We start from the raw sequence: 23,573 nt of genomic DNA, 5'->3' as shown, positions 1-23,573 counted from the left end.
TATTAAGAGGATATGAAACAGTATGATTCATATGGGCCAGTGGCGCAATGGATAACGCGTCTGACTACGGATCAGAAGATTCTAGGTTCGACTCCTGGCTGGCTCGGCTTTTTTTTTTTTTTAATCTGAAAACAGATGAGCTTTATAAAAGAGCACAGAGGACTTTTCCTACTTCGGCGGCTTAGCGTTGCGTCCTTAGACATCTGAAGAAAACGCTGCACCTAAACAGTGGCAGCGACTGTGCTGTTTCATGATGCACACTGAGGAAGGTAGAGGCCATCTAGACCACTGATCAACCCCTTCGTCCTGATGGAGCAGAGACGCATGAGTTATTCAGTTATTCAGTCACGTTCCTTCTCCAACATTAACAGCCAATCATCATCGATTTTCTCCAAAATTGTCAACCAATCCTTTCGATCATTCTCCAACACTTACAGCCAAATATTGTCAACCAATCCTTACCGAATTTCTCCATCTTTCCTCAAGCAATCAGTGTCCAGCTTCTCCATCTTTGGCACAGCAGCCAAACTGGTTCGACTCCCGGGTGAAGCTGGCTCGACGATGTTTTCATTATCTTCTTAGCGCTGTTCAACCATATTAAACTAAGTACGCCCATCAAAACCCTTATAAATGTAATGACACGATAATAAAGTTTGATTATGTGCAATTACGAACAGTGTTTTGTTTTTATTGTGCCAATGGCGCTTTACCTGGCGAACGTCCGGCTGTTTTCTCGCAAACGCATCTAACTACGGATCAGAAGGTTGCAGGTTCGACTCCCGGGTGGCTCGACGATATTGTCATTATCTTCCTAGCGCTGTTCAACAAAATGCGCTACTCAAAACCACGTAAGAGGAACAGTCATAAATGATAAATTTTGATTTTGTACAATATCAAGCGTGAATGTAATTCCATCGGGCCAGTGGCGCAATGGATAACGCGTCTGACTACGGATCAGAAGATTCTAGGTTCGACTCCTGGCTGGCTCGACTTTTACCCGAAGTCACAGTCATTTCCTGACTGAACGTTTAGACTAGTGGTGTCAAATTTACGGCCCGCGGGCCAGATCAGGCCCGCAAACGGGTTCAATCCGGCCCGCAAGATGATTTGAAGTTTAAATTAGCTGCAATTTTTCAATGAAAGAAACTGCTGTTCTAAATGTGTCCACTGGGTGTCGCAATAGCAATTATGTTAAGCAGGCAAACTGTTTATACCGGGGTTGAGCAAGTAGGCCTACACCTGTCAGCTGGCCCGGAGCTAGCTGCTTTGTCGGTCCGGTCCGGCCCACTTGGGAATAGATTTTCCTCCATATGGCCCCTGACCTAAAATGAGTTTGACACCCCTGGTTTAGACTGCTTGGTCGGACTTTAAGCAACTAATCACAAGAACTCTAGGTTGAATTTGTTGTTAGTTCAAATGCTTCCGTGGTTCAAGATGTGATAAGTCTCCACTACAGAGGTCATTTCTAGATCAAAGAAAGCAGATAATCTGCAGACATACCAGACCTGGCCTGCAGTTTATGTGCACTAGACTTGGGAAGTTGACATGGGTGCATTACCAAACCCTAGGAGTAATGTTTGCCCTCACATAAATGAGCATCCACGCCGTGGACAGACAGCTGCATGAATTACACTGTGGACTGTGAACAGTAATGCATAAATATTAATAATTATGAAGCAGATCTAAGAGTACAAGTTAATTGTCTGGACTAAAAACATTATATGGTTTGTTATTCATTCAGCTTTCTCTATAAAAACAAAGTCAGCAAATTGCAATGCATTTATTAAATATTTTCTCACAAACCATATGTATATATTTGCTCTTTATCTTAATCTACAGTTGTCTATGGGACTTCAAATGACAAGCAATCTAAGTATTAAATTAGTAAAACAAATGACAAAACATGATTAACGTGGACAGCAACCGTACAAAGTCCAGCCTGTTGCTTTTTCAAATGTAAATCAAATTAGCATATTAAGAATTTTGCACAAAATAGTATTGAAACAAAAGTAAATGAATATCGGTCTATAATATTTATCTTTTAAAATACACAATGCTTGAAAATGTAACAAGATACTACCTAAATCTACAGGCCTAATATCAACATTTTAACTCTAAGTGCTTAGAACAGACGGTGCGTGACAAAGAAAGCCTGTTTATTCACTACAGAACAGTAGAACCTCAGTCAACTTCTTGCTCAGAATTAATGAAAAAGAAGCCATAAAAATATTCTGTATGACTGAAACGATCTGCACACAAAGGACAATGACGGTTTAACATTTCTATGACATTGTTTCGTTAAAAAGTTATTTGATATAATTTAATGTATACCTGTATTTGCATATGAAAAATGAACAAAATGAGGCCTTTAACAAAATGTAGAGGGGTAGTTGTGTGATCCCCTAACATAGCCACAAGGCAAAAAATGAACTTGCATACAAAGATGTTTGAAGAAAAAAATACTGTTGATTTTTTTTTTTACAATAACATAATAAAAAAAGATCTTGTATACCTGCTACCAACTGTTTCTGCATGTAGAATCTGATTCTCTCTACAGAATGGAAGAAAAATGGCATCCATGTTAATACTGTGAACAGCCTTCATTTATTCCATGAAGCAGAATATCATATAACTGAACCATTCTATTTAAATGTTAATGAGCAGCAATGCATCCTTTTTATCTGACAGTAACATCAGGTACCTGCGATTTGTGTCACATTTAATAGCAGACTTCATCCTTATTTGTGTAAATCATCATCCCTATTAGAACCTATGGACAAATGACTTAGGGATCAAATTTTAACTTAATTTCACAGCAAAAGTGTGAATGTTAAGCTGAAGGCACACTGTAACTAAAAGAAGTTGGCCATAAGATACTTATACGCCCAATGTAACCGCAAACTCTTCTGCAAAGTCAGTATGCAGCAGGTAAAGTGCAGCACCTCACTGCAAAGTAGACCTTTGGTGTATGACAATATTACCGGCTCACAACTCTTTTACTGTTCTGTGGAGACTTCATTAACATTCCTGTCAAAGCAAACACAAAACCATAGCATGGTCTGGGATATTACATTAATTAAGTCTCTGCAAGAAAATCTATTCATATCTGCTCCTGCTGTCCAAGTCACTCTTTGGCAGCTCCTCAACAAATCCACCAGGTGTCTCCCTCTGCCTGTATTAGGGTTAGTAGGAGGTGGCGGCAATGGGAGAGGAACAGCTGGGCTCGATATGCTTCAGGTGGCAGGAGTGGCAGAGAAGGTGGCCGTTCAGAGGGTAGCAGCGGTGACCCTCTTCGTCATTAAGCTCCATCTTACAGTCCTAAAAACATGATGAGAGGGACGCATCAATGAATGAGCTTGAACAGATGGATGGGAGGATAACTGTTCTGATTTCTGCTGTATTCACCTCACTTCCAACCACTGAAAGAGTAATAATCTTCTTTAAAGTGCACACATTAGGCAGTTAGAACAGTTAATTTCTACATTTACAGAAAGGTTAAACCTCATTTTTGGTAAATGTATGACTGATTTATCTGCTACATGGCTTACAAGAAAGAAAATTATTGTTTAGAGGTTAAATTCTAATTCTAACATGAACATGCTCCTCTCTAAACTGTTTAAAACATTACCAATCACTTGTGAGGACACACACACTAAACAGTTAAACACTAACAGGAAGTTGCTCCTCACAGCCCACTGATTTTTATTTACATGAAGTGAAAGAACAGCAACTGTCAATCAGCACTGGGCAAAAAAGCGCTTGAGTAAAACGATGATGACAGTGATGATTAGGTGTCACATACCTGCTCTCCTCAGCAGTATATAATTACCACCAAAACTACTCATTATGATTTCTGTTAATGAAACATTCAGAGGGTCCCTGGCCCACTGCCACTAAGCACACATGTTCAAATGCCAAGCTTCATTTTCAGTCATGCTTTTACCCACCTCACAGTGATAGCACTCCACATGATAGTCTTTGTCCATGGATACAACTCGAATAGTTTCATCAGATCCCTGGAAAGAATTCACGACAAACACGAGCGTCTTATTCTGCTCACATTCTTGGTCTGACAAAAGCTTCAAAAGATCAATAAAAAGCGTGAGTAGGCTGATGTAAGCCGAGAGCTGAATTGTCTGTACTTTAAGTACAGACCCATTCCATTGCTGCCTGACTGAACTTTCATTAGCACTTCTGAATTAACTGCTGAAAAACACGAAATAACACTTGCGATCTCTGTCACAAAACGGGGCTTAGAAACCAAATTGGCAAACAGATATAGACCCAAAATAATGTTGCTGAGAGCCATTGACTGGAGCACATCATTTACAAAGACTATATCTGTACATTCATAAGTGCATTTCTTTTTCAGTAATCTATGTTTTCAGTTACATAAAGGCAAAAGACAGACTAAAAGCCCCTCACCCTTGTACACACACACACACACACACACACACAATGACACACAGTACCTCTCCTCTAAATACCGGCCTTACTGCTTACTAAAAGGGGAGGGCATGGGACATTCCAGCAAAGTCAACTCTAATTTTGGACATTTCTTTTGCTTTTGCCAGCATGTGCTGCCTGTGTGTGATTCATACTTCTCCCTACTATCCAGCTGCACTTCCTTTTACATTACCAGAGATATTAGGCCTGACATTGTGTTGACCTGTAAACTACTGGGAAATATGGCTTTATTGAATTTATCTTTGTACAGCTAAATTGTTTGGGTCATAAGTGAGTAAACATGAGCAGATAAAGATGTCAAATCTGCTGAATTCATGTTGACCGAAGGTGAACACAGCTTCTAGATGTAATGAAGATATGGTTAAATTCATGTTACGGGGATTTAAAAATGAGTTAACTGTTCTAGTGGCTTTGACAGGATGTGATTCCAAAATACTAGCTGGAACCATATGACAGTCACTGCTCACATTTGGTTTCATTTGGATTCCCACAGTGCCCAATCAGCCTCCAGTTGGAGTCGGCCAGAAGTGTTGTATTTGTGGCTGGGGTAACAGAGCTCGTCTACATTGTGTCATGGTGGTTAAGGTGCTGATTGTGAATCACAACAACCTTTATTCCCTCACTTCCTGTTATCTCTATAGTGTCAGCTCACTAACAAAGACAGAACATGTCCCAAAAAATTTAAACTTTTGACTAACTCATACGGCTTCAGTTAAAAACATAATCACAGAAAATACATACACATGGGTACATGATATGAGGATAATATTGGTATTGGACTCATTGCTAGAGCTTTTTCCTAATGTCATTATGCAGCAATATGAACTGAAGTATTCAAAGCATATACTAAAAGCTTAACCTCAACACAAGAACATGATCATATACATGTCGGTCGACACAAATCTCTTCTAAGGATTAAAACTGGCAACTGTGACTTTGGCAGTATGTTATAATAAAATGTTCTAAGATTAGAATTATAATAAATATAATAATCTAATATTCTTAATTTTATAAATGACTGGAGCTTACCTCTGAGGGCAGGATGGGCTGGTTACAGGCTGCACATTTGGGGGCCAAAACCCTGGAATAGTGAAATCAAAACAAAAATAAGTTTTTATAGATTTAAGTACACTAAAACACATAAACTCAGTTGAACTCCACTGAATAAAGTGAATTTAGATCACTTCAGTCAAGTGACCTCATCAGACTCTCATTCTTTGCAGTGAAAGCATAAAGAACAGAATTCAGTGTTCCTTTCTTAAGCCTTAAACCTGGTGAGCTTCCACTCTCTTAACTCTGACTAAATTCAAGATTGCGATCCGACTCATGAGATGCCAGGTTTGCAGATGTGCTGGCTTCTACCTCACACACGTGACTTCCTGAATTCAAAAAGGAGTAGAAAAGCAAAAAGGATTCATTATTTCCACACACATGGCTGGCACCTGGCTGTCTGTGGAAATAACAAAGGGCCTCTCAGTGTGGATGGGCATGACTGTGTCTAAAAGTCAAACACATACTGTATACACAATAAGATTTGCCTGATTTAATCAGCATGGAGAATATGTGGGAGCTGCCAGACACTATTCTGCCATGTGCTCGGCCGTGCAGTACATATTGTCCCAGCAGAGAGGAATGGCTGGAACTGCAGAGCTGCTGTTGAGCTGGAGGTACTACAGGTGCTGTTACTCATTATTCATAATGCAGCTAATGCAGTTTTTACAAGTGGCTAACAGGCATAACAGTAATTTTCCTCACACTAACAAAACCCTGATTTTACACCTAGATGCTTAATGCTCTGTGTTTGTCCTTATAAAACATATTAATGTTGAATTTGGATGAGAGCAGCAATGGCTACATGCCACTTTTCACACCTCTAACTGGACAGTGATCTTTTCTCCAGCCCCTTCCTTTCCCCAAGACTCAAACTCTCATGTGTCTGCCACACGTGGCAGAGAGCTACCCTGTCAGTCTGTGCAGACCTTCTCAGGCTGATCCTGCAGCAGCCAGGACAAGTTCAGGGGCTGTGCTAGGATTTAACTTGCAATATGAAACCTACAGTAGACATTTTTTCCAGTGTCACCCAAAACTACTTTGGTAGTTTCTGATAAATTCAGGTCATGCAGGTCTTACTTTGAACTACTGTGCAACAAGTGACACTCACCTGTGGTAGTCTTTGACACAGTAGATCTTATTCTCGGTGTCCACAGTGAAGGGCACTCCATCAAGGCTCTCATTACAGATGACACAGCGGAAACAGCCAGGGTGGTACGACTTCCCGAGGGCCTGCAGAATCTACAGAAAATAATGAGCAAAGAATATCAGAACATTATGTTACTGCTATTCTAGCTAATAGAATAAAAATAGAACTGATACAGCATGTCAAATATTTAGATGAAAAGATGAGGCAATGCAATAGAAATGCGACATTTCTTGCATCATTTCTGTACTTGACATTGTGTGTCTGCACATGTGGCTAGTGTAGCTTGTGCCACATGTGCACAAGCCTGGGCTTTCTCTTGAGTTTTCATCCAGATTTGGCCACAAAAAGCTCATTTTGGTTGCAGTTTCTGTTGAGATCACCTGGTCCTGACCCACACATCAAACCACACACAACTGGAAAGGAGTACCAGACACTCACCATGTCCATGATCAGATGTCCGCAAGCACTGCACTTGTCCGCAGACTGCTGGAAACCAGAGTACTTTACCAGACAGAGAAAAGACAACAGTGATGCCACTGGAATTTGGTTCTTCAATGGATGAATGAAATCTCTGACTCTCAGACTGAGTATTACACTCCCCAGACTCCCAGGCATAATCCTGTATGATTTAGCACAATTATAAAGACCCACCCCCCAAAGCCAGAAGCACAGTTTTTTATGTTAGGTTTGTTGCCATTGTTAAAAATTACAATGTAAAAGGTCTTTAAAAATCACTGTGGTATAGTTCCCATCATTAGCATTTAACTGTTACAGTATTAGAGCCACTCAGCTCATTATTGATTATTATTATTATTTATTTTCATTTGTTATTTTCCATGAGTATGTTCAGTGAGGTGAGGCCACACTAACCAGCCTGGTAGAAGAGTAGGCATAATCAACAGCACATAGAGAAAGCAGAGCATATTCAATTCAGTATAAACACTGACTTTAATTGAGCAACTAAAAGCTTTTGGTAGAAGAGCAATTAGATATGGTTTTATACAGAGAGAGCTCCTGGGGTAAACATGCACAGAGCTTTTGACAGTGTGAATACTAGGATGATTCTAGAAAATACTTGCAGCAAATAATAAAAGCGTTGATTTTTCATGAAAACACAACATGTACATTGACTGCAAAATAAAGACAAATTTTACCAAGAGGGTTTCGTCCATGCTTAATGTACAGCCTGTAATTTTGCATATTGAAGATTCTTTCATTTTGCCAAGTACATGCAGTCACACTGGTGTGAATGAACTAACCACCCTACAACCCATAAACTATAGCAAAGCAGCTTCTCCAGTTACTGACCTTACAGTCCCACTCAGGGGAGGAAACTGATATGAATCCGCTGTATTAGTTGTTAGAAACTGGGGCACAAGGTCAAAGTCTCTGATCTACATTTGGCATTTAAGTTGAAGGCTGACATTTTAAAGGCAGAATTTAATCTAATGAACCTAATGCTCCTGATAAATAGTGATTTAAGTTGAAATATAAGGGGATGGTTCCTTATTCATCACAAATAAAGAGAGATTTGTAAAACTTGCAGCTCATTATGAAAAACATACTGCGTGTTATGTCAACCTAATGTAATTTGAAGTTACAGAAAACGGTAACAAAAAGCAGTAGAGGTTTACTATTGACTACTCACCAGAAAGTCTTCTTCACAGAAAACCTTCCCTCCTACGTAATAGAAAGCTTTTCCTCTCAGCCTTCGACCTGCAGAAAAGAACAGAAAACATTTTTACTATGAAAATACAGTAAGTAGATTAAATCAGAGTAGAAAGGGTAAGGCAGTAGCAGAATATTGAAATATCTTAGTGGAAAATCTTTGTTCATGATGAGAAGGGTCTCAGAAAATAGCAACAGCATTAATGCATGCAGATTGTGGTGATTTATTACAGCCATTCAAAGGTAATAGACCCTCGTGCAATATTCAGTTGAATTTCAGGCAGATAAATCAAATAAATGAATCTATGGTGCTGGTGTCTTAGTATAATATTGCTGGACATAGAGCAGGCTGCAGTAGTACAGAGGACACATCTGGATCAAACACGTGAGTAAAATGTTGATTAAATCTAATTACTGCACAGATGCAACAGATTAAACAATCTGCTTTATTGGATTTCATAACCACAGACCAAGATCTGCGATGACCTGCTTTTTCTTCTTCTTTGTTCCTGTCTGATGCCTTTCCACATGCTGGATGAGCTTCCTGCCTGTCTGTGCTTTAATTGTTCTATGGTCTGGATCCGGCTTCTTAAAGCAGCACACACACACACACACACACACACACACACACACACACACACTTTTGTCGTCATTCCTCAAGGGGACATTACATTCATTTCTTGGAGACTTACTCTAACCTTAATCGTAACCACTACTTGCCTAACCCTAAACCTTAACCCGAACTCTAATCTAAAGCAAACAGAAACAGTGATTTACATAAGGAAGGCTGAGCTCTCACAATCTCACACATGCATACACACACAGCAAAACCTCCTTGCTCACTTCACTCGCTATTCTTGCCCAGGTCCCACCGGAAGAGAGAGCATTCCTCACATTTTCTGAGTGGGGAGGTGAGGGAGGGAGCAGCAAGGATAAGGAGGGGTTAACCTTGGGGAACAGGAGCCCTCTTTATCTCCCATCTCATGCTCTGTTTATCTGATCACTTGTATCCAGAAAGTCTCCCGTAGTCATTTAACCACTGAGAACCACACGGTTCATGTTCTTTCATTCTAAAGCCAGTGGAGAAACATGGTCATAGGCAAAAAACACAGCGCAGAGCAATTTAAATAAGATTCATTTTCACTGACAGTCCACCGACAAGTCAACAAAATGTCTTTGGCACATAATTGGCCTATGATGGACACAGGAATAGGTGATGTATAACAGTACCGTAAAAGATTAGTTTCTTGATTAGCTCTTGCCATATCACATATACTATGACAGCTGTCACTTTTATATTTCTGGGGGTATTACACTGTCAAAGTAATGTTGCAGAACTGATTTATGGCAACATTTTTATCGTATTTCTACATTCATGCGATTACTCAAAACAGACATCCTTTATTTGGTTATTTAATCTCTGAATTGTTTATCAGTTGATTTTCCACAAAATGTACTATATCCCATTTGTAAATATCACAAAACAAATGTATGCATATACTGTGACAGACATTCATCCATACTGCCCATGCCTAGGACACTGATTTGCAATTATCCTACAAAATGAAGAAAATGAATATTTTAGTGTAATAAGGGAGAAAAAGAGCTCAGCTGTACAGGCTGGTCTGTCTCCTCTTACCAAAACCCCTATTTTTGGCTTTCTCTGTTCTTTAAAAATGAATTTAAGTACAATACAGTCAAAAGAACAAAGAAACTAAAGAAATTAATATTTCCATTTGAATCAACAGCACGTAAATTTCACTATAGCAATTATTCACAACTACATTATATTACTTTAGCAGATTAATCATTTTCATGCAGTAACCAAGGTCATGCCAAGGGTCACTGAACTATGAACTATGTTAAAAGTAGACAAGTCATTTTGATGGGCCAAGGTGTAGAACTGGCATTGGGTAATTACTGATAGACAGTCTTGGAATAGTGTCCCTAGAGAACAGAGGTCAGGATGGAGAGGAAGAAAGTGAGATATGGTCCATTTCTCTTCTTCACATTCCTGTCTTTTCTTCCCAGTGAGTCAGAGAGGGAAGGCTCTGAGCTTTGAGGAAAGATAAGAGCTTAATTAAAGTCAGCAGCCAGGGCTAACTGTTTGAAAAGCGCCAGAAAGAACTGTGACTATTGCACTCTCATAAAAATGTAAAATACCTAAGGGCCGGAACAAAACAGGAGACCATTTTCCATTTAAAACATTCAGTGAATTCCCCTATGTAATCTCATTCAGAAAATAAGAACAATCATAATGACACTGTCATGACTTCCTAATCCTGCTTTAACCCTGCATGTTTCCTGTGTGTATATTATTTAAGTTAGATGTCTCAGCAAAACAAAAAAATCTCTTTTGTACCAATTTCACATTTGTAGACAGTTTACTTTGACATTAATTATCACCTAATTGCCAGTCCTGGTAAAGATAATCTATGTATGTTAAAGACCTTCGTAAAAGTTAAACTGGCACAAAAAAAAAAAATCCTCCCTGAACATAGAGGTTCTTGCTGGCGGCCTGATTACATTTCTCTGACTGTGAACAGCACCTGGGACATTTGGTCAAGGTTCTGACAATCTACCCAACAGATGTGAACATACCAGTGGTTTCAGCACTAATCAGATCCTTGTCTGTATTCTCCAAAGCCTACAAACTGGCTGGAATAAAGGGCTGATATTAGAAAAGCAGAAACAGAGAAGGGGGCTGTATGCCAATGTTCTTACTTGCATTACTGCTGTGTGAGCTTCCCACAGCTTTAAGTTGGCTTCCATTTAACCCAGTTCTTCTGACTACAGAGCTCTGACTGGAATTAGGTTTTACTATTAGGATTTAACTGTTGGTAAACAGTCAATGATTAGCCTAGAGGAAAGCCCCCCTGCAGCGAAGTGCTGAATCCCAGACACGCAGACTGAGCTCCTCAGCAGGAATCTTCCCTTGCCTCTCAGTTACCTTGGGGGAACTGATGAAGAGGGGGCGTGCGAGGAAGTTCCCGGCCATTAAGCCCCGTTATGCAACTCAACAAGTGTGACAACTGTTTTGACACAGAGGTTTTTGGAGGAAAGTGAAAAGGGATGTCTGACATTAAGGCACTGTATATTTGAATGTGTGGGTACAAGCATGAATACATATGCATGTAGCAGTGCGCCCCTGCATGCCAGCTGCCTGTGGAAGATGGTGTGCTCCAACTGAATGGACTCCCTGTCCTGCACTGTACTCCCATCTCATTGCACACAGCTGATATAACAGCACACACTGTCCTCTGGAGCCCAACCTACTGGGGGCCCCTATTCCTGCATTCCTCCTCAGCTAAGATGCTTCCCCCAGGAGGGGGGCGTGAGGAGGGGAACTGGAGGGGGGGACTCACAGTGAACACAACCCTTACACCCTCACTTGGAAGCAAGCTATGAGAGGTATGTGGTGTGTAAAGTCCTCTCTCCCCCACTTTCATCCATGAACCACAATGTGTCTCCTCTTTTTCATCTCCTCTGACTCACTCACACACAAATATACACACACATGCAGGAGGTAAGGTAAAGAAAACAGAGGGATGTTAATCATTCATCTGTGGGCTTGTCCAGCAGAGTTAAAGATGTTGCAGAATAATGAGCCTAAGTGAAGGTCATGCCAGTGCAACAAATACACCCAACCGTTTGATAATTGGGACAGATCTGAATCAGGTCAGTCATACATCAGCAAGTACAGCCAGGGTAATGAACCTCACCTGATGTCTAGCTGTATCTAATCAGTCAGGTAAAGTGACAACGTAAAACCAAAAACCTGGCTAGTGCTACTTCTAATGAGTAGACCACTGATAGATGCTACACTGACATACAATACATATATCAAAGTCCTTTTGCTGTAGCATGATTTATTTACATGTCACTGCAACAGTTTCTATCAGAACGTTTTTGGATCGGTGAAAATTTGATGTACCGGTATTTAAGTTACATATTCTGTCTTAAAAGTTGAAATAATTTACACTTTAGAGGATTATTGTTAAATGTGAACAAACTCATGCTGTTCTTAAAAGTGTTTTTGACAATCACTACTAAGTGTAGTGAAAATATGCCTTCTTCATAAAAGGTGCCATGCAATATACGCTGGAAAGTTCCACCCCACTTACATATGAGTTCTCATTTAAAAAGCTGATCTTTTTTCCAGTTAAAGCTCTGCACAGGACTGGAATACACTTCATAAACACAATCTAGAGTATGAATTTGCAAATGATTTCACTGACTGTTGGATGTATTAGGCCGACAAAATTGTGTCTTTGTGTGGGCTGAAGCAGTAACTGTCACACCCAGAAACCAAACACCAGCAGTACAGGACAGTAATCCCTAAATAATTGTGTGTTTTTGCTCAGGGCAGTGAATAACTGAAAAAGAGGGTGCCACTTTCATCCAAGGAAGACTAGGGTCTTTGGTAGCCTATTAGTCAGGAGCTTTATCTGTGAATCAACCAAGGAAAACAAGATAAAAGTGTTTGAGTGGACTCTGGAAGGTATGCTGTGTATGTGTGTGTACTTACTACAAGCACTGCAGGTGAAGCAGCTGTCATGGTAGAGGTTACCCATAGCCTGGCAGGCCTGACTGGCTCCATACACTGCTTTATTACACTTAACACAGACTCCTGCAACAAAAAACACAATATCACCAAGTCAGACACGTCACACATTTCACTAATATGCCCTTCATACTGTTAGATTAACACAATTTGTCCATTTAATCCTACTATTTTATACCCACCCATAGTATTCCATACCACTATATCTTAAAATAATTCTAAGACATAAACGAATACAAAGTCTAGGTAATACTAATAAATTGTTGTGGCACAATAGTGGAAGCTATGATCCAGATTAAACCAGGTAAAAACAATGGATACAGAAAAAAAGAAAAAAAAAACATCACACAAGTCAGGAAGCAGGTTAGCGGTCTGTATCATTGACAGGGGAAATATATCCCTATTTGCTTATTTGTCTTGGCTCAAAGACTAAGAAGTCTGTTATTAAAAACTCTGATAACAATCAAAGTGTTCCAACCCTTAACAACACACACAGTCTGTGTGGCTTGATGTCATGACATGAGTCTACCTAATATTAATCCATTCAAAGGTGGAGAGGAAATTATTTTTAAAATACCGCCTTGGATTTTGAACATCTCATGAACAACACGGGGCTCCAATGTGATTAATATATAACTACTTTGTTTACCTGGAGCTGCACAGGATGCAACAGTACTTTTCTGAGATCTCACATGAAAATATTATCTTTCCTCAGCCCAACTTCTCTGTCAAGCTCCATCTCTTACTCATAATATACAGTCAATGACATGGTTTGACAACTGACATACAGACTGTGACAGACGATAAGATCCATTGCTGCTGCTCCTAATGGGTAGTCAGGTAGTTAGAGTAGTAACGGAAGGGGACGATGACACTGAGACCACAGGTTTTTCATTTAGTGTGAGGACGTGTGTCTGTGTGTCCATGAGGTTATTTGTATGTGAATGTTTTTATACAAGACGCCCTGGAGACAGAGAAGTACAGCTCAGTAAAAGGAGCGCAGCCTGGCCCAGCCCAGTCCAGCTCCTCCTCGAACACTGACAAAGAAACTTCTGTTTTCACTGTATCCAACATACATCACGCGGCTGCCTCCTCCAAAAACACACACTGTTAAATTTAATAACGCTCCTCAACTGTTTCTGCTCAAAGACACTCAGCAGTACAACATACAATTGGGCTATATATAATTCAACTAAAGCCCCAAGAGCAGACACATTATCAGGGGCCCCAAATGGCTGGAAAAAAGATTTAGAGATAATAGAAGGATATTATTAGAATTCAAAAGAATGTTCTTCTTATGTAAGCTATTTTGTTTACATGAAAACACAATAAGGTAATAATGCCTGCTACTACTGAAATGAACAAGGTCTTTTAAATTCTTTCACATCTTTTTTTCTGTAGGTTTTGACTACAAACTGTTCATGTCAAACAATAAGCAGGAATGTGATTCTCAGGAATATATTACACACACAACCCAAGTACAGCTTTCAGGACTTTTTCCTTTAAGTGCTATGTACCACACAACAACAAAAATGCAGTGAAGGGCCCATCTCTTTTTTCTTATTCTGTTTAGGACTCTGTTTGTATCGTAACCTACCTCGCCATCTAGGCCCCTACAAATTTGTTGATGGCCAGAGTCCCATATTCCTAAACAGTGTGAGTATTCAGGGGACTGACTGCCTGCTGCAAGTTGGGGGAGGGGAATCAAAACATGCACCCCAAACCTCACTCTCCGTATCCCCCTCTCTCACCTTTCCCAGCTGTCAAAACTCCCTGTGGACGGCTGCTTTCAGGCCAAAATGCCACTGACTGAAAACTAAACCCCCAGGTTTTCAGATTTATATACTAACCATCTGCCAAAGCGATGGAATGATGACTTAGCCAAAGTATGTACATTAACACATTTACGTGAAACATTTACTAGATCGTCGTGTGATTCCTCATCTTTTTCTTTTTGATGTGCCACCATGTCCTAATCGGGTGAGATTTACTGTTTATCCACTAGTTTGAGGCTTTCAAATTAGTTTAAACATGTATCACCTATTTCACAGGTGCATCCCCTGACCTTAGGTAACTATGTTCACTGTTTTGGCTAATGATATTAAATGTTTATTAGTTACGTTTGGTAAACTATTCTGACTGCTTTGCTCAGATACTAACTATTTTATCCTCAATCTCGTTTGCAAATCATGGAACTCACACAGGTTGGTTTAAGGCATGTACCCAGCTCACAGCTTATGATAGTGCTACTAATGTTACCATATCTACTATTAGCCCCAAGCATCAGGAGTTTTAAGTATAATTTCAACGCACTGAGCAATGAAAGCGAACTTTTCAATCTCTGACACATCCATCTCATGCTGTAACTTTATCATTGAAAGGAGCGAAAGTATGTAGATCATCCTCTCATTCAGTGAAACATACTGTGTGCTGTGTCACGTATGGCATCATTTTCTTATTTCTTACCAAAGCCAGACACCACACCCAGAAGTGACATAGCATATTAAATTCAGTAAAATACCGCAGGCCATATATTAGTAGACAAACTACGACAGAGACATGCATTAGAGGACACGTTTACACGCACAAACACACACGCACAACTACACGCATGCACACACACATAAAAGTCAGCCTCCAAGAGCCATAGCAGAGCAGAAGCCAAGAATCTCTGGGAAGAGTTAAGACGAAACTTTCCCTTCAACAGCCAGATGGGAAAAATTAATGTCCCATCTTAACACAAAACTAAATGCCTCACTCAGTGTGTGTCTGTGAAAGTCAGAGGCAGAGGGAAGGCAGAATGCTGGGATATCCCACCACTTATCCCCTCTTGGATGAACTTGTCTATAAATCTCACATCCTCTCAGGCTCTTGTGGCCAAGTACAAAGAAGCATCCATGAATTTGTCCCTAAATCTCTGTTTGTCCACTCATCCATTCAGCTGCACTGCAGGCACCTCTAGATTTGTCTGGGACTCCCCTCCCCTTTGTATCTTAAGACCTCATTTCTAAAATTCCTTGTTCTCTTAGTTCAGACATTCCTCAGTGTTCCCCTGGTGCAGCCATTTGGCACTGGACTCATTTTCCCAGAACCTCCAGATGCAGTTATGCCAATCAGCACTAAGTGTATATTCAAGAACTCTGATGGATCCAGCTCTGTGTGTGGACACTGGATCGGTTAAAAACTACCACAGCTCCGACAGCAGAGACTTTTAAAAGCCCATTATATTCAGTCCTGATGGACAGATAAAGATCTAAGCTTTTATTAGCTTAACAATTTACAAATATAATTGGGATTAAAATGTGACAACACTTAAAAAGTGCAAAAGTCTGAAGACTTGCATATTAACCTTTGATACGGAAATATGGATATTAAAGTTTTGTGAAGTAAACGAGCCCACATGAGTTTCTCTGCCCTAAAAAGAACATGACTCAGAGGATGAGCCATGTTCTGGTGGAAATCACCATCCAGGAACCATGTGTGGGCTATGTGGGAATGTGCATGTGAAAGAACACATACAGTGTATTACTTTAAACCTACACTTCTGCTGACTGCTCACTGTTCTCCCACACATTTGTAATATTCAGGTTGCTATGCTATTTATGAGCCCCCTCGTGACGGCGGCGTACGCCAGAACATCTTCTCTTACACACCAATGTAAGCATACAGGGGGGCGGAGGAAGGCTGTGAAGTACAATCGTGTCTCTCCAGCAGGAAATTCCTCCAGCGACGAGGTGACGGTGGGCTGAGTATATGTGGGTGGGTGAATTTTGGGTGCTTTGTGGAATCAAACGCAATATCACCTATCTGACGTTCCCTCCCCTCCAACTATCATTGTTTCCTGAACTGGGGCGTCCCATTTTCACAAACATCCTTGGCTCTAACCACCCGGCCAACATATGAGCACCAGCTTTCTGTGCAACAAACACCCTGTCTGCAGAATGACAACAACCTGTCATCTGGTGTCACCACAAAGCACGTGTTTTTTCAACGCTGCATTTATATCCCGATAGAGCTCCTGCAGTCCAGATAGAGCAGTTCAAGTGCTACAGGCACTGATATGAAAAACAGAAGCCACCACTGTATGATGGACATTCTTCTCCAATCCTGCGTACATCTATTTCCCAACAAGTGACCTGGTGTATTAGTTATAATCCTAGTTACAAAACTACACGTAATGAGAAATGTGTAAGGTCTATAGTCAGATGTCATTAGAAAAAACAGCAAATGCCATTATCTGTCAAACAAACTGCACATGGGAATAAACATTCAGACAACCACAGAATAATGGAGCACATAAATGGCAGAAGGTATGGAGCTCTAACTAATGAATGCAGTTATCGCTGTTGCCTTAAAAGTAAACTGTTAAATCTAATGGAGGAGATAAGAGCAGCATCCTTGTCTGGCCTTTGCCCCACCTAAAGGCTTTGTTGCAGCTGCCCAAAGCAATGACAAAATTAAAAGAAAAATGTAAAATAAAATGATTCCCATTGCAATACACAGAAAAACAGTCCTCCTATGACATCTCTTTGCTCATAATAATGTCATCAAAACCAATGAGATGCTCTCCTCATTAAGCCACTGAAATAGAAACACAGTATGTCTGTGCGTAGGGGAAACAGAGAGGAAAGATGACAAAGTCAAAAACAAGTGGATTTATGGTCTGAACTGGAAGTGGATGCCACTGTTGTTCAATGGACGTTACAGCAATGGCCTAACTGACAGAAGCTTCCTTGTTGGTTTTGGTAGTCTAAAATGTCTTACCAAAGTAGTCAGCCTTTGGTTGGGCATCAATCTCTTTTTCCAGCCTTTTAGTGAGAGCTTCTAGTTTTATTTCAGCTGCTGAAGGACCATGTTCAGGAGGTTGCGTGAGCAGAGACTGGTCAGGTAGTTGGACAGACTTGGGGGAACACGCAACTTCATCTTCAACACTGGTGGTCTGTCCACAGATTGGTATTTGGCTCAGAACTTGAGCCTGGCTGCTATTTTTTGAGACACTGCCAGGGCACAAGGCTGCAGATATTATTGGTACTGTGGTTTGAGGTGTTTCAGAAGTTACAGGTGGGGCAGGGGAGGCTGCCACAGAACCATTATGGCTGAGGGAGGGTGGTGCACAATGTGCTGCAGGCTGCGTGGAAGACTGCTGCAGGTGGAGGTCTGCCCCTCCGGTGAAGGCACTCAGAGGCAGGGGAGGGATGAAGTTCGGTTTTGCTGAGCCAGTGGAGGGTGGACTCCGGTTCACAGGAGTGACAGACTGAATCTGCTGGGATGGAAGACTGCTGATTGCAGGGGGTGTAGGCAGGCGCTGCGGCTGCTGCTGCTGCTCCTGCTGAGACGCACTGCTACTCCCAGACTCAGACAAAGATAAGGGAAATTGGCTCTCTCTGGATGGGGCCCAAGACGTCTGGCTCACGGCGTAACGGGAGTGTGTGGGCGCGCTATGAGACGCGTTTCCTGGGCTGGAGGGAGTATGGGTGCTGTGCTGGTATGACTGGGACTCTAAGCGCTCCTTATTATCGTAATTGTTTCCGTAGCCATATGCCCTGCCTGCTGGAGGTTCAGACTGAATGCCTGTGTGGTGTTTCTGCCCATCAAACTGTGCGTACTGACTTCCACCCGCGGTGCCCGGCACAGGACCAGACAGTATCGGGGGCTTCGCGGCCGCTTCAACCGGCTGCCTGTAGCTGCTGATGGGCGGCCTGTCTTTGGTGTAATAAGTATTACTGTGACCCCCATTCATTTTAATGGCCTGGTTGTTTTTTGCCATCTCCTCTTGGTGCTTCTGCATGTGTATTTTAGTCATTTTCGAGGCAAAAACCCTTCTCGTCTCTTCAAAGTCCGGGTTATTTCCTGCATCCCTCCTCATTCGGAATAAACCGTCTCGGGATGCTTCGTACATGTTCAGGTCCTCGATAAACTTGCTCGCCTCTAGTCCCAAATCCTCGTATTTATCCATTTTGGAGGACACTTCGTGTATCTAGCTTCAAGAAAGTAAAGTAAAGTCCGAAGGCTAGCTACATTACCTCCAGTTTGAATTACTAGCTTACAGTCCAGCAGCTCGTAGTCCCGAACGGAGAGTCCAGACCCGGACTGAAACTTTTCTCTCCTTATTTCCAACTTTTCCGTCCCTTTAGTCCTTCGAGGTGAATAATTAAAAAGTTTCAAATTCCTCGTCCTCTGCGGTGAAAGTGTCTCCAGCTCCGAGCCGCCCTCTGGTTATAAACGGGAGCGGATCCGATGGCCCGGCCGACCCCACACACACACACACACACACACACGCACACGCACACACACGCACACGCACACACACACCGCCCCCTCCTCCCGCTGTACGGTCCCAGCGGGGAACCGTCATTCAAAACTTCACCCTCTGCTTCCCCCCCCCCGTTAGGAACGAAACTCAGTCAAAGTACCGGAATGACCAAAATGTCGTTAACGTGGCGACGGGCAGCTAACCGGCAGAGGAGGCTGCCGTCAGGGAGCAGCCCGCGGGGTGACCGTTAGAGCTCGGAGCCGAACGTGGCCACCGGTCGACGGTTGGGACCGAAAACAGAGAACAGCTCGTCGTTAAAGGCGCAGTGACACAATAACGGGGTCGACAAAACCAGACTTCGATATTAATATTATCAATATGCAGCTTTTGGCTCCATGATATTCGTGGTGGCTTATTGAGATTTTACTAAAAAGTTAGTTTCACCAAGTTTACTCATGAGTACTATTTTGGTTACACATTTAGTTATTAGTTACTTTTCAGAGTCAGATTGATAATAAAAAAACGCAGTCTAATAATAGAACTTTATTGATCCCCAGTGGGAAATTAAAAAGTCACCAAACAATATGTAAAGTACTTCAAATTGTATGAAGGTCTATATGAAGTAGTTAACATGAGCTCAACCATCACCAGTTGCAACACTGGGCTGAAGTAATGTTCTAATAATCAGTAATTATAATCCAATAATATAAAATACATTAATATGCAACTTAATACTTGAAATATATTTGCCACTAATAATCTTATCAAGCCACCCATCATCTATACCTTCTTATTCCTAACCAGGGTCCCAGGGATCAGCTGGAGCCTATCCCAGCTCTCTCTGGGTGAAAGGCAGGGGTCCACCCTGGACAGGTCCCCAGTCCATCACAGGGCCACATAGAGACAAACAACCACACACACTCACACTCACTCCTATGGGCAATTTAGAGTCACCAATCAACCTGACATACATGTTTTTGGACTGTGGGAGGAAACCAGAGTACCTGGAGAAAACCCACACAAGCACAGGGAGAACATGCAGACTCCACACAGAAAGGCCCCTGATGGGTTTCAAACCAGGAACCTTCTTGCTGTGAGGCAGCAGTGCTAACCACTCAACCTGGGTTAGACAGGTAAAAGAGGAGGAAGAAGAAAGCAAAGTAATTGGTGGGAATGAATACCTAATTTGGTCAAAAAATGTTTTAAGCTGGCGCCTAAAAAATCTTCACTTATACATATATATCTTGCTATTTGTATAATTATATACTGCAGATACAAATGACGAAGATTAACCAACAAAGTTGGGTGATTAAATTGTAACCTGCGTCACTTTGACAAGTTTTCCCATATATCAATCAATGCAGAGGAACCATAGATTATACATGAAAATTTATGTACATATATGTATTTATATACTGTCCATAAGTGGTACAAACCAATATAACGTACTCTGTATGGGTGTGTTTTACTTGTGGTGAAAGGGGACTATTTACAGCGCCTGTGCCCCTCTGTTTCGCTCAAATGACGTCACACATTCCTGATGCTTATGGAACACACACATACAACCACACACACATACATAAATATACACACACACACACACACACACACACACACACACAGTGTCCCCCCCACATTGTGTCCTGACCCTGACTGGAATATGGGCCACAGAGCTGGGGTACAGTAAGATGTACGGCTCAGCATTGCTGTTGATGCTGTAATTAAAACAGAGGATTTATAAGGCATGGCCGTCTGTATGTTTAGCAAACGCTCACCAGAGTACAACTTTCTCTTGACAAACACAAAAAACAGCTAAGGCTATTATTGTTGTAAAACGCACAGATAATTTGATCACATGCAAACCAACATTATTCACAGAGAAGGTGGTGCTATATATGTGTTGGCCTCTTCCCATCTCTTCTAAATTGGGATTATTTCTTGCATATTCATTTATACAGTTTAAGATAATATTCATTTTCATTAGTAATATTCATTTTTGAGCAAATATAAAACACATCTTTAACAGTAAAGTGCTCTTGTGTTTTACAATGGCTTCATGCAGCAGTGAAGTGAGTTCAAATCAAACCTGCTAACAACAGCAGGGGTTTTGGAAAACCTGAGATCATTTAACTTCACCATTGTTAATTGGCCAGTTTGAATCATTAGTGCCTCATAAAGGGAAAAAAGCAATAATGCCAATTAGACCTTTATTTCTCAGCCTCCGTGCACTCTAAACACACTTTTTTACTAATAAATTGGCAATATAAACAGGTTAATGTCACATTTACAAAGTTGTGATGTTTAAAAAGCTGTGTTGTCATTGTTTTATACAGATATCTGTTGCTTTCAGGCAAAAACAAGCAGTCAGATAAGTTGTCATTATTAAATAATCCAACATATAACAACCTCTATCATTAGACTATTGATTAGGAGCACATTTCTTTTACTATAAGGCAATTAAATTGACTTAGAAACATATGCAACAGCAAAACTAAGTCCAATTCCAGTAGAGCAGCAAATGTTGGCTTTTGCTCAGACAGCTGTGCGAGTGTTCTTGTCCAATTGGACATAGCCTATTTTACATTCACTAATGGCCAAAATGACAAAATAAAACAAAGTTACTATGGAGAAGTATGGTCAATAAATTAATAACACTGGAAAGTGTGGTGCACCCACATACATGCCAAGACTTTAGCTTTTATCCCCAACACAATTATAGTGACTAGTGACAATCTGCTTATGCAATGAGCTCACACACACACACACACACACGCACAAAAAGCATCCGCGGATGACCAAATTACCAGGCTTGAGGTCAGCCTGCAAGATAATGAGCTGTGGCATTACTGCATTCTCCTGAGAATACACAGCCCAGTCCTGGAAATGGACTGGTGCAAAGGAGGGTTACTGAGACTGAGTTCTGTGCTCCACCCTTTTTTTTTTTTTTTTAAAACCAGCAGTTTCTCAAGAGGAAGGGGAGTGATTTTCTTAACTGAAAGACAAATTAAGCTGTGCATCTTGTGCAAGAAAGACTACGACTGCAGTCTAGAAAAAGTGAGTCACCTTGGAATACTGTTGTCTATTGTATAATCTTAGTCGTCATGGAAACTGCAGAGCTGACAAAATGTGTTAAACGACAACAGGGATTGTCAGTGAGGAAATTCATTATTAGAGGACATGCATTGGCTCACTGTACAAAAACACTGTTCAGAAACATCCTACATATCAGTGCATTCAAACACGTGGGTCCGTCAGTCCGGGAAGCATTCCCAGGCTTTAAGGCTCCCCTAAAAATGGCTACAGTTTGCCCGTTCAGGCCAGTTCAGGTTCAGACCTGTTTATTAGCTGGTGTTACTAGGTAGCAAAGTGAAGTAAAGGTGTGAAGAGTTGCAGCAATAACACAATAATAGTAAGAACTCATGGGTTAAAAACTACCTTCCATAAGTATAATCTCTTACACACAAAGGTGAGATGACAAAAGAAAAAAATGACCCTCTATTTTGGACTATTACTCAGAAATCCATGTTCTGTTTTTGCTGTGACAGCATCAGAAAAGTCCAGTCTGGACAATAGAATAACTTCACAGCTCTGGCTCAACGTTCCCCTCCTCCTATTCCTAGTTTCTCTTCCTGTTTTTCTGTCTCTCCTCTGAGCCTTTTCCTGTCACCTGATGGTCAGAGATACTGCACTGAAATATAGAAAAAAGGTTAGGGAGCTCACTGAGAAACATCCTGTTTTGTTTTCAGTACGCTTCTTTTTTTAAATAAAATCAAATCAACGCCGATAAATGATCCGATGTTCTTATGCAGCTATTGAAAATCTCTGAAACTGAGAACCAGGCACTGCATGTGAGTGAAAGACAAAATGTTTGTACATATCAAATATCTGCTTACTCACCCAGCCTTTACAGAGATAGGCCAGTGGGTGTACACATAGATACATTTCAGTGCTGTCGGTGTGTGTGCTCTGTCAGGACAGTGCTAATAGCTGAGTCATGTTGGCCCAGTGTAGAAAGACACCAAGCTGGTACATCGGCTGGGTACAGAAACAGAGAACCATGATGTGGTAGCGAGTTAAAAATCCAGGACCCCATTTGACTCTTTAGTTACTGCTAACAGATATTCTGATGGCACAGGGATCCAGAAGTCAAGCGGCGGCCCATGTATGGTGCTCAGAAGAGCTCCGCGGCTAAAAGCAGAAACAGAAGTGGAGACGAACGCTGATAAGACAGCTTATGAGTGTGTGACTCAGCTGAGGCACCAAGCAGACAGGCATATGGCAGACCCAAGGTGTGAAGTTGTGGGTCTGGGTGTGATAATGAAAGTGGTGTTACGGGAGTAGGGGGGAAGTGTGTGTGTATGTGGGGGGGATTGTGACTGGATGACTGGAGTCTAAAGTGGTGACAAAAGGGTCTAATTAAT

At 41.3% G+C, this 23,573-nt stretch overlaps 1 protein-coding gene and 2 non-coding genes across 3 annotated transcripts; 2 read left to right on the top strand and 1 right to left on the bottom strand.

The window, feature by feature from the left end:
- Positions 1 to 33: 33 nt before the first annotated feature.
- trnar-acg (transfer RNA arginine (anticodon ACG)) lies at positions 34 to 106 on the top strand. The gene has a single exon. It is a non-coding gene; the product is annotated as a tRNA-Arg (tRNA).
- Positions 107 to 916: 810 nt separating this feature from the next.
- trnar-acg (transfer RNA arginine (anticodon ACG)) lies at positions 917 to 989 on the top strand. Its single transcript has one exon. It is a non-coding gene; the product is annotated as a tRNA-Arg (tRNA).
- A 971-nt stretch (positions 990 to 1,960) lies between these two features.
- limd1a (LIM domains containing 1a) lies at positions 1,961 to 19,319 on the bottom strand. The gene is made up of 8 exons (XM_026293578.2): positions 17,664 to 19,319; positions 12,864 to 12,965; positions 8,316 to 8,383; positions 7,106 to 7,168; positions 6,629 to 6,759; positions 5,497 to 5,548; positions 3,948 to 4,016; positions 1,961 to 3,318 (listed from the first exon to the last, which is right to left on the bottom strand). The coding sequence occupies exons 1-8, from the start codon at positions 18,853 to 18,855 to the stop codon at positions 3,184 to 3,186; spliced, it is 1,812 nt and encodes a 603-aa protein (XP_026149363.1). The 5' UTR covers positions 18,856 to 19,319; the 3' UTR covers positions 1,961 to 3,183.
- Between the last annotated feature and the right edge of the window lie 4,254 nt (positions 19,320 to 23,573).

This window comes from Mastacembelus armatus, chromosome 16, assembly GCF_900324485.2.
Source record: "Mastacembelus armatus chromosome 16, fMasArm1.2, whole genome shotgun sequence".
NCBI classification, from domain to species: Eukaryota; Metazoa; Chordata; class Actinopteri; order Synbranchiformes; family Mastacembelidae; genus Mastacembelus; species Mastacembelus armatus.
The sequence above is the reverse complement of the archived record's forward strand: the minus strand, read 5'-3'. Positions and strand labels throughout refer to the sequence as shown.